Below are 16,424 nucleotides of genomic sequence, written 5' to 3' on the forward strand. Positions count from 1 at the left end.
CCCGAGCATTAAACGAAATGAATTGACACAAAAATCTTCCTATGTTTCTATCTTTCTCAATACCAAGTGGAATATCGTTTTTCCAAAGAAGGCATCACGGGTGTAGATGGACGGCCGAAACGGTACCTCTTTGTATTCGTGCGATATATTACGAATGGCCAGTCCCGCCACCTGGCGGATTATTCCGGTAATGAACACGTCGTCGATCCAGAATAATGGCACGGTGCGCTGCGCCACTTCGTTCAAACGTAGCAACGTATCGATATGTAAAACGTAGCCATAACCGAAACAGTAGTCTGGGTAAAACTCGCCCGAATATTCTTGTGACGTGACGAACCATTTTTGAAATTTTTCGCGCATCGGTATGTTATTGGTAGGCACGTGACAGGTTAAACCCGGCGGCCCCGAGTTCGAACCCGTTGATTGAGGAGAAAAATATGTCGGTATTTTTTCCAATAACCGAGGCACGTTCAAATACACGTCATCGTCCAGTTTGACTATATACTCCACCTGGTGGCAATATTTTTCGACCCAACTCATGGCGGTGAGCGCTTTCAAGGTCATGTTGCGGTAGGAATCGACGAATGAAGCCTGAACGATGTCACCGTGCCCGCTAATCTCCTCGCGTAACCAACGTTTGTTTCGGTTTTCCATAGCAGCGCTCCACCGTGCCGGTAAAAATGACCAACGAGGGTGGCGCCGTCTATCGACACCGATGAAAAATATGATCCTAAAACGGAACCGTCGCTGATTGTCCAGGCTTCCCCAACTATTCCGTATCAATTTCCTTTTTTTCCAATTTACGACAGCTGTGTGAATATACACCAGAAAGTTCAAATCTCTACCGTAAGTCGCGCTACTGCATATATCATTCGCGGCCATATTTCCAAGCAGCGAAATACACACGTTGTTTCCTTGTCCGTCACCAGGGGGCGACTCTGTCGTCTTAGCCAAATTCACCCGTACCAAACAGTTTTCCTCTTCAGCGTTGCGTAAGGACCGCCGGTCGTTTTTTTCGCCAGTGTTTATGTTAAGGAGATTGTCATTTTTTGTCAGACTCAGCGCAGTGAATAGCAACGAAACGGCGACCGTCGCGCAGAGCAATAGACGCCGATAACGCGCCGGTAGGTGGCGTGCTACCTGATGTAAGTGCACTTTCGCCTTTTTGCAGATTGCAGCAAAACGTGATTGCAATGTAATCAGTTTATTGTAGGGCATTTCTTGGTCTATCGTTCTTTCAATATCATTACCTAAAGAGGGTCAGAATAGATCCTCGAATAACTGGCACTCAAAAAGGAAAAGTATCTTGTTCGATGGGTATTCCAACTCGGAAGTTGATTATCCGTTTAATTTACAGAAAATTCATTGAACCACTGCCTGTGACTCACTGTGGGCGTGACGGAATCAATTCTTGGACTGTTGCAGTAGGGTTACCATCCGTAGATCATTTCCATAATTCCCCTCGCAACACAGCACACAGTAAAAACATTTTTTGCTCGTTTTATTCGATTTTTAAAATAAATCGCTATGAAATTTGATTGTAATTTTCGGCAATTGACTTATCGCGGTAGCTCTTACTGTACGGTCACCGTGGTAACTATAATCCTTGATAAACACAATATAATCCGTGTTCTTGTCTGTTCATAACATTTCATTTATCGATTAAGACATATCAGTGAAATCCCTTCATATCCTCCATTTTGAGTTGCGTCATTGAACAGTCATTCGTGATTCATTTATTCTCAGTTCATATGTCATACATGCTGTACATTCACATTGCGTCTGGGAACTTATGTGCTAAGTCATGATAAGCCTATATTCCATGCAAGTCCCATATAACCATCCGATCGACTTATCAGTTTTTTGACACGATACCGGTGTCGTCGGTGGCCTTTGTGTGAATACACGTAGTAATAAAGTTCACTATAGGTCGATCAAGACATGACTATTGTCGAGTCGAATCAAAAATACATCGCATTTCTGATCGAAGATTCGCGTACCCTCTCGACTCTAAATCAACTGGCAAAATTGTACGATATGTTACGAACGATGATATCGTTTCTATCTCTCTTTGTGCATAGACTTTTAAAACCTGATGATATTTACCTACTCCGCATATATCACGCGTTTTGCAATTTAGATTATTTCGATTCATTTAAAACAAATATTTACACGAAATTGTAATTACTTTGCAATGCGAGAACGGGTCCAAAATACGAAACGGCTCACTTATTGTATATGATCTTGGAACAGTACCCTAAATACCCTCTCCTATTCTATGGAGACAAATTTTGTGCCTTGTAACAATACCCTCCTTCCCTGAATCATATTCTTCCGTTTCTTTATTTTTTTTCAATTATCTAAATGAAATTATATAAAATTGTAATAACTTTGCAGCATGAGAACGGTTTTAAATTGCTCACTTTTTAGCGACGACTTCAACGATTCAGTAAAATTATGATTAGTCACTAATGACGACCTTCTCATCGTCGATAACTTCAAAGATTCAGTAAAATTATGATTAGTTACCAATGATGACCTTCTCATTCTCAATAACTTCAACGATTCGGTAAAATTATGATAAGTTACTGATGACGAACTTCTCATTCTCGATAACTTCAACGATTCAGTAAAATTATGATTAGTTACTAATGACGACCTTCTCATTCTCGATAACTTCAACGATTCAGTAAAATTATGATTAGTTACAAAATGACAACCTTCTCATTCTCGATAACTTCAACGATTCAGTAAGATATGATTAGTTACTAATGACGACCTTCTCATTCTCAATAACTTCAACGAATCAGTAAAATTTTGACTAGTTACGAATAACGTCCTTCTCAATCTCACCAACTTCAATGATTCAGTAAGATTATGATTATTTACTAATGATGACCTTCTCATTTTGAATTACCTTTTCCGTGGCAATTTTGTCAATACCGAACTGTGATGGTTTTCGATAAATCCGCGTGGTGTCACTTCTGTCGATGATGCACTTTGACTTATGTGGAGATAACATATTTTCATCTATATGTATATAAATGGCACCACAATTTGTAATCGAAAATTTTTAAAATCGAATCCTCATTTTATCTGGTTTGAAATGGAGCAATAGACACCCCCTCCCAAATTCCAGTACACCTATTCTACCAGTATATGGGTGTTAACATTTACTTGATTACCACATAATTTTTAATTCTATGTTGATGGAGTTTAGATTAACTCCGAAACTTTCAGACAATAAACTTTTTGATAACTTTTTCGTTTGTATATTATACAAATATATAGCATAAAATATTTATATAAGGCAATACAAGGCAGAACGACGAATGGCACAGACGGTCAAAAAAGCTATTTGAAATATTTTCGTATCCGAAATACAATCTGTTATGTAAATGTTAATCTTTTATTCAACCCACCGGGATGACGCGAATGGGAATGAACTTCAGTTGTATTGACTTAAATTACAGAGCAATTTAAAAGCGTATCTATTGAAGAAAGACCCATAAACTAATATCTGTTATAAAACTAGTAGTAAGAGCTACCAAAAAATGTTCAGCATGCAAAATAATACAGTTTGAGCAAGTTTCTATCGCCTGGAAGTCATATGTTATCAAACTTGATATCTATATGAATATATACTTTTAGCCCACTTGGGACTTTAGTCCCAGCGGGCTTTTGCATTCACTTTTCGTCCATCGTCCGTCCGTTCGTCCGTTTGTAGACGGAATCCAGTTATTTTGGGAAGTTTTGAAGACGCTTCAAGGTAATAGCCGCGATCACACGAAAATTTTTGGCCCGGGCTCAATTTGGCAATTTCACAGGGGTGCCAAATTGGCCCGAGCCTGTTTGACCCGTGCAAATTTGGCCCGGGCCAAATCGTCTCCGTGTGATCGCGGCTCGGCTATAGTCTTGATATTTGGTTTATACGTGTATCTACCCTAGACACATCTTCAGCCCAAAAACTGGCCCTGCCAGATTCAAGATGGCCGACTGGCAGTCACCATTCTTGTTCGCCAAAATCAGCACTTTTTACACGTTTTCAAAGTTTTGGAGGGAAATTTTAAAGACGCTTTTATCAATTACCTTGATCGTGCGTATATATTTGTATCTCCGAAAGGCCCATCAGCGTGAGAAAATTAGGGTCGATCGAAATCAAGATGGCCGTCCTGTGACCTTTCTGTGCCCAAAAATGTCAATTTTGGCCCGAATTTTGAGTCCTGTAGATTGGATGGAGCGTTGAATACTGAAATTGTTAGATTGTTGAGCATCTCAAACCAGAGGACCCAACAACAGAAGGTAATCCTAGATCTCAAAATCACCCGTTTTTAAGAAAACCGTTAGACGGAGATATTTTCATGATTTGGATGTGAATGATTTTTGTTTAAAACAAGAGCTTTTTTCACTTGGATGATAATATCAGTGTTGATGGGATGTGTGCCGAATGCAACGATATCGTGTCAGCTGCTCTTGACAACCTATAGTACCGCTTAGAGAAAGGAGCTATTTCATCGCCTTAAAGTGTGTTTTCCCCTGACCGAAGAACGGAGAAAAGTTCGCAAACTGGAACGCAAGTGGTGATATTCATCGCTAATGATAAAACACTATGGATCCGTGTTGAATTGATGTAGAGGGAATCCCACAATGATAACGAAAAAACAGTCCGAAAATGTTTCCTAGAATTCGTAAGTTATTCAACGTTTCGACTCTATCCTAATAGTCATCTCCAGGAATACTGGGTTGCGACAGAGATTATGAAATATATTTACAATCCATAAAGAAAGAGACTAATCTAAGTAATCAGTGATGATAGAAACTAGAGGAAAATTAACGTAGAAACAGTAACGTAGAATATAATAGAATAGAATATATTTTATTGCTCACAAAAGTACATTTGCTTAGAGCAAAAAAGACAATACAGAATAGAATAGAATATGTTTTATTGCTCGACAAAGTACAATTGCTTAGAGCACAAAAACAAAATCACAATCTATAACAATTACAATAATTAATGCGGTCAATTAACAGGTAATTAACATACATAGACGCACATACACATACATCAAAATCAAAAACATACAATAACATATACAAAAATGGTTAGAGAAATTTAGAAGCAGTTTTGATAAATTTGGTGAGTTGATTAAGCTGTTTCCCTTTAGTTTTCATTAGTTGGGTAAATTTGTAAACGCTTGGTCTAGTTCTGAAATATGGTTTTAAACATTTAGTGCTGATGTTTCGGAAAAAAGGGCATTTAATGACGTGATGAAATTCGTCCCAACATCTTCAGTGTCACTGAGACTACAAATTCTTTCCTCCCTGGGGGTTCGATTGTATCTTCCGGTTTCTATGGGTAATTTGTGGTTTGAGCAAAATTATGGCAGAAATTTATTCTTAGGTCCGATATACAACATGTTATACGTACAGTATCAGAAACACGATTCTGTTTTTTATTTTGGATAGATGGTAACCAAGGCTAATATCTATCCAAGGTTACAATTTCTTCGCTTTGATATAAGAACATATTACTCAAACAATAAACGATAAATTATCCTATATTTCTGTTGTTCTGTGTACCAAGTTGAATATGGTTTTTTCATAGTAGGCGCTACCAGTGTAGATGGACGGTCGAAACGATACTACTTTGTATTCGTCCGATATATTACGAATGGCCAGTCCCGCCACCTGGCGGATTATTCCGGTAATGAACACGTCGTCGATCCAGAATGTTGGCACGGTGCGAAGAGCCACTTCGTTCAAAAGTAGCAACGTATCGATATGTAAAACGTAGGCATAACCGTAGCAGTACTCCGGATAAAACTCGCCCGAATATTCTTGTGGCGTGACGAACCATTTCAGAGATCTATCGCGCATCGCTATGTTTTTCGAAGCCACGCTACAGGTTAATCCCAGCGGCCCCGGGTTCGAATCCGTTGATTTAGGTGAAAAATATGTCGGTATTTTTTCCAATAATCGAGGCACGTTCAAGTGTACGTCATCGTCTAGTTTGACTATATACTCCACCTGGCGGCAGTATTTTCTGATCCAGTTCATGGCTGTGAGCGCTTTCAAGGTCATGTTGCGGTAGGAATCGACGAACGAAGCCTGAACGATGTCACCATGCTCGGTAATCTCCTCGCGTAACAAACGTTTGTTTCGGTGTTCCATAGCAGCGCTCCACCGTGCCGGTAAAAATGACCAACGAGTCTTTCTATCGACACCGATAAAAAATACGACCCTAAAACGGAACCGTCGCTGATTGGCCAGGCTTCCCCAATTTTTTCGTATAAATTTCCTTTTTCTCCAATTTACGACAGCTGTGTGAATATACACCAGAAAGTTCAATTTTCTACCGTTGGTGGCGCCACTGCATATATCCTTCTCGGCCACATTTTCAAGTAGTGTAATGCATGTGTTATATTCTTGCCCGTTACCAGGGGGCGACTCTGTCGTCTTGGCCAAATTAACCCGTACTAAACAGTCTTCCTGTGCAGCGTTGCGTAAGGGCTGATGACCAATTTTTACGCCAGTGCTATTGGGGTCGTCAAGGAAGTCGTAATTTTTTGTCAGATACATTTCAATGACAAGCAACGAAACGACCACCGTCGCACAAATCGATAGAAACCGATGACGCGCCGGTAGGTAGCGTGTTACGTAATGTAAATGCACTCCCGCCGTCTTGCTGATTGCAGCAAAACGTGATGTAATCGGTTTATCGTGCAACATATCTTACTGTGTCGTTCTTATACGATATCTTTACCTAAAGAGGGTCAGAATAGATCCTCGATTAACCGCCACTCAACAAGGACAAGTATTTTGTTTGATTGGTGTCCCAACTTTTCATTTACAGAATGCGCGTTAAACACGTTAACTTTGAACGCTCACCTCAGACGTCTCTCACTATGGGTGTGGCTGTTACATTCTTTACTGCTTATACTGTTGGACTGTCTCAATGTACACGACAACCGCGATACTATAATCCCCGAGAGTGCCATAATCCATTTTCGAGTCTGTTCGTAATTTCGATTGAGAATATTTGAGTCGAATTCCTTTGTTACCTTCCCCCTTTTTTCGGTAGATAGTTGCAAGTGTCACTTCATCGAATAGTCATTCATATATTCTTAGTATTATACACAGTGTAGTTTCTTATATATGCCCCTGATAAGCAATGAAGTCGGCATAAACCTATATACGAGCTACTGCGGTCCCCAATTACCGGCTTATCTGTTTTTTTACACAATGCCTATGCGTCACCAGTTGTGTTTTTGCGTTGCTATAGTAGTATGTAGCTCAATATCGACCGAGATATCATGACTGTTCAGTCGACATAAAATCGTTTTTCAACGAGTTGAGGAGACACCTGCCGGGAATTTTGACACTGTTTTATTATTAGCATGATGCAGTTTTTGTCGATACACTGAACTGTGATGATTTTCGATAAATCCGCATAGTGTCGCTGCCGTCGATCGGTGATGCACGTTTAGCGTCGAGTTTGTGGCGCGTCGGAGATTTCACATTTTCATTATTACCGGAAATAAACGCACGCGCTACATTTCGATATTGCAAAGATGGAATTTTTTCATCAATTTAGGATGCGATGAATTTTTTTTGTATTTCATCAAATAACGGATTGTACCCCTTAAAAACAGCAGGTAGGTAAGTGATGTTATAGATATATAGATCACCTCAATTTCGTAATCGAAGAACTTCCAATCCTCATTCTACCTCGATGAAATGGAGCAATTCGTAGATATACATCCTCCCATTCCAATATTTTCTGTCAGTAATACGGGTGTCTTGAAATTTTCTGTATACAGAATATTATGTTAATAACGGTTACAACAATTTTGAAAATCTAGAATTTTCAAATACAAATGGTATAATTCTAAATGATTATTGTGTACAGATTGATACGCGAGAATAATTTGACTTTTAGAATTTAGAAAATTCAATTCCATAATTGCAATGCTGTCATTCATGAATTATGAACAATTGTTTGCAGCAGCTCTCGCGTACAGATTACCAAAAACGACGATAATATGACATTTCAAAGTTAATATATGCAAAAAAAGTATATAAAGCAATGAAGTTATTTCAGTCATTATTGGGGTTAGCGATGTGCCGCGCTAATATCGCCATGGGTAAGCTCTAAACTATAAACCTTTATACGGACGTTTCCCAATTCATGACAGTGTTAGGTTAATGCCTGATTTTGGGTTAAAAAGAAAAATAAACTCAGTTCTCTCAGTCTCGCTCTCTCTCCTCCCCTATCTCCTCCCCCGCCCTCCCTCTCTCCCTTCTCTATCTCCCATCGCCCTCCTCTCCCTCTCACCACGCTCGTTTATTTTCGCATATACATTTTTCATGTCCCCATTAACGCACGTATAGTATCGATTGATATAGTATTTCCAGACTTATTTCAATAGATTATAAAATGACATATTTATAGTCATCAAGTGAAGTAGTAATTGTTGTTGTAGTTCTTGTGAAGTGTTGATGTTCTGAAATTCACTCCCCAGATAGCTCTATTCCACGAGCCACGTTCACGCTGTTCTTTTAACTCCTTCTCTACTTAAGTGTCACGCGTAGGTCGCCCGTCGATCATCTTTTTGGCAATTTCAATCTTTTTTTTATCAATTAGATTTCATAAAATTGTTCTGATAAAAATGAAATCCTGCCTGGTGCAAATCTGTGTTTGAAAAAAAAATGATAACAAAGATACACCTGCCTGCCTGGATGGTCAACTTGAGCTGGTTGCGAAAGTGGAAAAATCATTTTTAGCCTAACCATTGGTAAAACATTATATCCGTATTGTGACGATGACATAAAGAAAATCCCACAAGTTAAAACGAAAAGATAAAAAGTCCGAAAATGTTTGCTTGATCTAGTAGTTTATTCGACGTTTCGACTATATCCGAATATAGTTCGGCAATACTTTATTTCTTGAGCTACTGTAGTTTATTAAGATTTACAAGGAACGAAACCTAGGAATTGTACAAAGTGACATTAGATTCGAGGTTATATGATAAAACAGCGGCTGTTTTCAAAACTGATTGACAATATTTACAAAAATATTAAATCATCGAAATTTGTACCACTAAACTAGCCATCTTTTTATGGAATGGTTTGCACTGTGGTTCAAACCCATTTGCATCGCCAAGAGCTCATCAATAGATATTGAATATACTTCTCTTATCCCCTAAAATATTCTATCATAGTTTATGTTATATAATAGCCATATCATTGTATGTTGTATGTTGTTTAGAAAATAGCTTACCATAGATATACCATGTATTATTGTTTTATCATCATCCGTTTCATAGTCATCAGCAGGGCTCCTCGTCCGCTCAGTATACAGAGCTACAGCCTTCAGGCTCTAGTAGAGTCCTTCATAGTTCAGCGCAATATTTTGTAAGAGAAATTGTTAGGATATGTGATAATGTTCTATGAAAATAAAATCTAGCCATCTTATTATGGAAGGGGTTGTACTGTTTAAAACCAATTTGCATCGTAATTTTCTCACTAAGAAATGTAACATGCATTTTATGCAGGTCCTAAACGTACATGGTGACGTATAAAATCGATGGGTTCGGCGACTTTTATATACAATCCGCGAAAGCTTTTAGTGCTAAAAAGGTAGATATTCACACAGTCTACAGTATTTATCTATAACTTTAACAAACAATCATGAGGTCATTAAATCGTCTGTTATAGACGAGATCGTCGATAAAATAAATGATATATCAAAAAATGTTGATGCTGATGATGGTAAACTCGATATATCGACACAAAACATAACACTCTCATCGCTCGCTATCCGTGCGTTTGTGTTTGTGTAAATCGTGTGGGATATTGTTACTATAGCTGCGCGTTGTTTTATTTCGATAGCGTCACCGATCCTCGTAATGTATATCGTTATGTTATCGTCTCTAATGGCCCATCAGCACGCCGGTTCGTTGCGCTTCCAACGCACGGCTATTATTACAACGTGCAATTGTGAAAAATTAATCAGTGACGCAAATTACCTAGACGGTACGAGTGCAATCGGGGCCAATCGGTAACCTTCGGTTTTAAGCAAACGTTACCTAGCGACGGAGAACCTTATTTGGTAGGGTCAATGTGAAGGGGTAAACATTGTTGACAGGCAAGTGGCATGGCAGACGTGACTGTTAGACTGATTCTCGGTAATCAGAGTTGGATATGATGTGTAAATTCATACTGATTTCATATCGTTTATAGATTTATATCATTTTCGTTTCATTAATGATGAGATTTAGCTGAAATCTCGAAACCTTAGAAACATGAATCTTGGTAGGAGGCACGAGATTCTGTGAGACTCTACCTTTTGTATTAAAGACCTACGGCTAGGTCATTATTCGGGGGTTGGTTCATCTAGGAACGTCCAGGTTTGAAGCAAATCAACCAAAAGAAATAAACAAAACCGGAAATAATTCTCGTGCATTTAATTAAGCAATATTACTCTATCGCGTGAAAATGAATTTATACATCTCAAATAAAACGAAACTCTTCAAAACATGAAAATTCATTGAAAACAGATTAATTTTAATGCTAAAATAACTAATTACAATTACGAGATGAAATTCTACATTGAATAAAAGACATATGAAATGAAGCGTCTGTAACAGTAATGTATGTAAATCTATTGAAATCTGAGCCTATGCAAAACTGGAGAATAACAAAGTAAAAAACAAAGTTACTATTTCACTGATGATGAGATATAGATTAATCTCGATATCATGAGATAATGAATTTGAGATATCAACAACTCAGGGATTATTCATTAACTGTGCATAGGAAAACATGTTTGAATGTGTTTGAATAAGTAATAAAACTCCAACGGATAAAATATATTCAAATAATGCGATTGATTTATAAAACCATTTACACAATTTAATTGATGAATAACAATTTCAATCAGTTGAAATAAACGAGAATGTAATCTATACCAAACCCATCTCGGGCTGAGTTACTTTTGATGACTGAAAAATGAAATACTAAACAGTTTTGAAATGTTGTACTTCAACACTTCGACTGTGAAAACAAATTCGTTCGAACGATATTTCTAGAATGGCATTCTTTGCCGTGTATGTAAGCATCTTATGTGAAACTCGAATCGGAACAGAAAGTAAAGCAATAAATATCTAGCCCTAAGGTTGATTTGAAATTCATAAATTTCCAAGTATTAAAATGAAAATTAATTCATTGCATTGCTCTAGAATGGCATCATTCTGTGCCGTGTACACAAGCATTTCTAATGTGAAACTCGAATCAGAAGAGATTAAAATTAAAGCAATCAATAATTAGCCTCCATAGTTGAAAAGGAATCTTCCAAAATCGTCGCTTCGATTAAAATGTAAATCTGATTTTAGCATTGATCCAATCATTCATTTAAAAGTAAAACCTGAAAAGCAAAATATATTTCAATTTCCGGGGTTGCGAGTCGAATTAACAGAATCGATTATTTGAAGAAAACGAAATAACAGACAAACACAGAAACCGCAGAGTAAATCATCATATTCATCCTGTAGGTGGCAGCACTGTTACACATGTCATAATCGTCACAGCACAGCACGGCGATGTCCCAGATATTAACCTCTATAGTACTAAAGCATTTAACAGGATTCTCAGGCATACAGCCTCGAATAATCAGATCTTTATTGTACTGGAATTCCTGAATAAAAAAGGCAACAACAACAAATCAACCAAAGCCTAGCTAGCGATGCGAGCTATGTGCATTTTTGTTTGTCATGATGTTGTTGAAGGCGGACTGGTCACCGTGCAGCGAGACGGTTCAATTAGATAGGCCTGAAACAGTGACTAGCCGCTTGTTCTTTTGTAGTTTTGCTCTTAACCGTCAGATCAAGGTTTTCACATTTTCTTTATTCGATTTTCCGAATTCACATTTTATCATATTTTCCCGGTCCATCGATCATGTTAATCTCTTTTTATTTCTAGTACTATGTTTTTTTTTATTATCATCGAAAAACTATTTTATACTAATGTAATGGAATACCGGTAAGGCTACTGAGGGAAGCGAGGAATCGGCTATAATCCGCAAGAATCGCTAGTGGCAATCGGTTATCACGCTTGAATTTGAGTCAACTTGTCTGATTAGTAAATCAATTTTCCATACACTGAGTGAAAAAGGGAATCTTATATCTCTATCCGGTTACTCGTTTGATAATTTTCGGATTTGGAAGCTTGAAAATCATGTTCAAATTCAATTGAAAATGAGCCGGTAGTTACGGAATCTATTAATATTCGTAGAGTAGCCGTGTTAACCAGGTTTAAAATAGGTAACGAGACGAGTAGTACTGTATAGGCTAACTATTTATTTGACGCACGAGCTTTCGCTTCTAATGAATAGAAGCTTCATCAGGTGAATGAGTGATTCAGTACTACTCGTCTCGTTACTTATTTGGAATCTATTAATTTGGTTGATTTGAAAAGATGGACTTTTCTTTGCCGATTATGAGTAAAAGACGACCTTTTGGTAGAACCTGGCCGGATACGGTGTAAAACGGATATGAAAACGATGATTTATTTTCATTGCACTGCGTCACTACTGGGCATTTTTAACATTCGATTTAAGGTATTCAAAAGAATGTGTGCATGACCCTTGACACATGACGTGAAGGATCGTACCCCAGACACCCATCCCCTAGAGTATTGTTAGCTGCACTCACCACGCAGTCGTGTTTTTCGGGGCATTCGATGCCGGTTATGTGATCCTTATAGTACTGATATTCGACGTCTTTGCGTACCATCTTTTTGTCGCTATCACCGTCACTTCCAACTTCACCCACGAGTTCCCACATATCGCGCATGCATTGCTTGGTAAAATATGGTTCTTTACCAGTTCCATTTGCCGTATGCCAATCAAGCAATCCAACTGAAATAGAAATAAAATCAAAGGACAATCTCGTCGAACTAGTGTTTGCATCTCGTCATGTGCATGTTGGAATCCAGCGCGAGTGTGAGACAACACTGAAGGGAGGGGGGTGCAACCGCAGCAGTGGCGATGGTATCGTGATAGTTGTTGTGAAGGTGAAAGAAGGGTGTCTTCTCTGACACCGGAATTTTGCTCGGTCCTTAATTGTATACTAGAACAGGGTTTCGTATCAATTTCAAAGCTACAAATCCCGCCATCGATGTTTTAATTAATGCGTAGGATGTTTAATTAAACACCACACCAACTGACTAATGACACATGTACTGTGCACAATACCAAAATAAACTTACGTTTGTCTGCAACGATTTTCACATCAATATACATAGCCTTACCGCCACTACTGTCATCATGGTAGGCACAACTGGCACAAATCAAACTAACAACGACTGTGCCTGAAAATGAAATGCCAAGGTATCAGAATTGGGGGAAATTTGTTATAGTAAATCAAATGATAGATAATTTCTTTAATAAAATCCTTTCTCAAAAAAGATTGAAATATTTATAGATAACGAACTTACTTTGAGCCAACAGAACTAGTAGAACTGCTGTAAAAGTAATAATCTGTATCAGTTCCATCCTGTGGTCTTTTGAAGTTTTAGTATTTCCACTGACGACACCGATGGATGATCTTTGTAGCGACTGTTACCACAAGAGTTCGAACCACAAACTACTGTCGATCAGGCGGATTGAAAAAACCCGAAGATACCGTTTGGGCTTTAAAAGAATTAATCCAAGCATTTGGGGGTAATGGCTGAACAAGATAAAGAATTCATTTATGTTATATTTATTAGATTCGTATGATCAGTTGGTGCGGTTACAGTGTGAGCTTCCAAGGAATTCGTATTTATTCTGAAAATCAGTCCAGGTAACAGTTTAAATGAATTCATTCGCATAAGCAATCGAAATAAGAAACAAGAGTTCGAACCACAAACTGATCAGGCGGATTGGAGATTTAAATAGTTAGACCGAGGATACCGTTTGGGCTTCCAAAAAATTCGTATTAAAATTATCTAGAAGTTGGTTACGGTAAGACGAGATGATTAGTTCATTTATATTTCTGCGGCCAGTTGCACAGTCGTGACTTAAGTCCAAAAGTGGTCTTAAATCTTAAGACCGGTCTCAATTTGTTAGAATAGCTATATAACAAAGTTGGTCTTAGACTGGTCTTAAGTCTAAACCATGATTATGCAGCCGGTCCCTGATTATTAAGAATGAAATTCAATCTAAAATAATAATCAAAAGTATAATTGAAGTTTGAATTGAATGAGTCGCTTATAGAGAATGTTCGATTCAAAGAACAAATTTAACGCATATAGATTTAAAATTACCCGAGTGGTGCGTCTACGTGTGAATGTACATGTACTCTGAAAAATTGCATTTGTTTTAAACCGGTTTGTGTCCGCACTGTTGTATCTCAAACCGTTGCATTTCCATTCCTGGGCCAGTACAGATTCCTGATGGGCACAATGCACAGTCGTGACATAAGTCCAAACCTGGGGCGGGCGCAGGAAAACCCTGTTAGCCTAACCGTGGTTAGGGGCTTATCCGTGGTTAGGCGAACCAGATTGAAATAAGAGACCACACGAGGACAATGGTTATCTAACAGCGTTTTCCTGCGTCCATTTATGCCTAACCACAGTTTACTAACCACGGTTAGCACTAACATGGTTTTCCTGCGCCCGCCCCAGATTGCAAGGCATGACGTTAATGTGGTGTTACCGCTTATTTTTATGTTGGGTTACGGGTATTCGTGAATCCTAAATACACCTATCCCTGAGCTAACAGAACCAGCAGAACTGCAGCTGTAAACATAGTAATCTGTATGAGTTCCATCCTGTTGGTTTTTGAAGTTCAAGTGATTTCACTGACAACACCGTTCGGATGATCTTTGTAGCGACTGTTACCAGAAGAGTTCGAACAACAAACTACTGTCGATCAGGCGGATTGAAAAGACCGAAGATACCGTTTGAGCTTTAAAGAATTAATCTAGGCATTGGGGGTAACGGCTGAACGGGATAAAGAATTCATGTATGTTATATTTGTTAGATTCATATGATCAGTTTGTCCGGTTACCGTTTGAGCTTCCAAGGAATTCGTATTATGTCTGAAAATCGCTTCAGGTAACGGGTTTTGTCAAGAATTCGTTTATGTAATATTTGTTTATTTCAAAATATCACATTATGATCAGTTGGTCCAGTTATCGTCAGGGCTTCCAAAGAATTCGTATTATATTGTATTATCAAGATGTAGGTAACGGTTTGGCAAGATCAAGAATTCATTTTAGTTTCTCTTTATCAAAAAGACAATCGGAAATATAATTAAACTATAATCTTTATTGCATTTTTTGCAGTAAACGGGCTGCGACGTTCCATTCAATATTCAAATTTACGTACACAAATTAAAAATTCATCATTGTCATCCGTCATCTTATTAAACTGTTGCATTCGTCTTCGTCATAAACTGGTTTTAAGTGTCGGAGCCACCAAATTGAGTAAAACAAACCGTAGACAAATCAAGTTGATAAACAAGTCAAATAAGTTGTAGAATTAAAAATATGACGGGTATTCGTGACGAGGAGTTAGATAGTAAACTGGACCAGATTCCTGATGGGCTCAGTGCACAACTTGATCGCAAGGCATAGTTTTGTGTTTCTTTTATTTAGATCACGGGCAGTGATTCCCAAATAAGGAGTCGATTAATACAGAACTCTGATAAACGCCGTTTTGTACAACGGCGCTTTGTTCTCATGTTCAAATGATGCATTGCCGGAACATGTTCTCATTACATTACCCTGTCGTGTAATACGATGTCCAATATCTTATTACTCGACTCTAGAACCAGAAAAACACAATTCATCAATTTTCAGCCAAATCATCAGGGAACATTACTCCACAATGGTTTCTTCCAGAAATCACATCTTTTTCCAAGGACAATTTGTACTGGAGATTTAAACCGAGCTGGCTTCAGATGTGTAAATCTACGAATATGGGGACCAAGCATATTTAACTATTAACAGTGGTTGATGGTGTGGTATCTCAATGGTCGATGGTGTGGTATCTCAATGGTTGATGGTGTGGTATCTCAATGGTCGATGGTGTGTGGTATCTCAATGGTTGATGGTGTTTGGTATCTGTGGTATCTCAATGGTCGATGGTGTGGTATCTCAATGGTGGATGGTGTGGTATCTCAATGGTCGATGGTGTGTGGTATCTCAATGGTTGATGGTGTGTGGTATCTGTGGTATCGCAATGGTCGATGGTGTGGTATCTCAATGGTTGATGGTGTGTGGTATCTGTGGTATCTCAATGGTCGATGGTGTGGTATCTCAATGGTGGATGGTGTGGTATCTCAATGGTCGATGGTGTGTGGTATCTCAATGGTTGATGGTGTGTGGTATCTGTGGTATCGCAATGGTCGATGGTGTGTGGTATCTCAATGGTTGATGGTG

General features: G+C 38.4%; 2 protein-coding genes across 2 annotated transcripts; both read right to left on the minus strand.

Moving 5' to 3' along the window:
* Window positions 1–12: 12 nt before the first annotated feature.
* On the minus strand, window positions 13–956 carry LOC141913959 (beta-1,3-galactosyltransferase 4-like). The gene has a single exon (XM_074805191.1). The coding sequence runs from the start codon at window positions 880–882 to the stop codon at window positions 40–42; it is 843 nt and encodes a 280-aa protein (XP_074661292.1). The 5' UTR covers window positions 883–956; the 3' UTR covers window positions 13–39.
* Window positions 957–4,986: 4,030 nt separating this feature from the next.
* LOC141914010 (beta-1,3-galactosyltransferase 5-like) lies at window positions 4,987–7,313 on the minus strand. Its single transcript, XM_074805254.1, has one exon. The coding sequence runs from the start codon at window positions 6,727–6,729 to the stop codon at window positions 5,557–5,559; it is 1,173 nt and encodes a 390-aa protein (XP_074661355.1). The 5' UTR covers window positions 6,730–7,313; the 3' UTR covers window positions 4,987–5,556.
* Window positions 7,314–16,424: the final 9,111 nt, after the last annotated feature.

This window comes from Tubulanus polymorphus, chromosome 12 (genome assembly GCF_964204645.1).
Source record: "Tubulanus polymorphus chromosome 12, tnTubPoly1.2, whole genome shotgun sequence".
Lineage (NCBI taxonomy): Eukaryota > Metazoa > Nemertea > Palaeonemertea > Tubulaniformes > Tubulanidae > Tubulanus > Tubulanus polymorphus.

Coding starts and splice junctions, on each gene's coding strand:
- LOC141913959 (XM_074805191.1), bottom strand. CDS start 882: ATGGCCGCGAATGATATATGCAGTAGCGCGACTTACGGTAGAGATTTG.
- LOC141914010 (XM_074805254.1), bottom strand. CDS start 6,729: ATGTTGCACGATAAACCGATTACATCACGTTTTGCTGCAATCAGCAAG.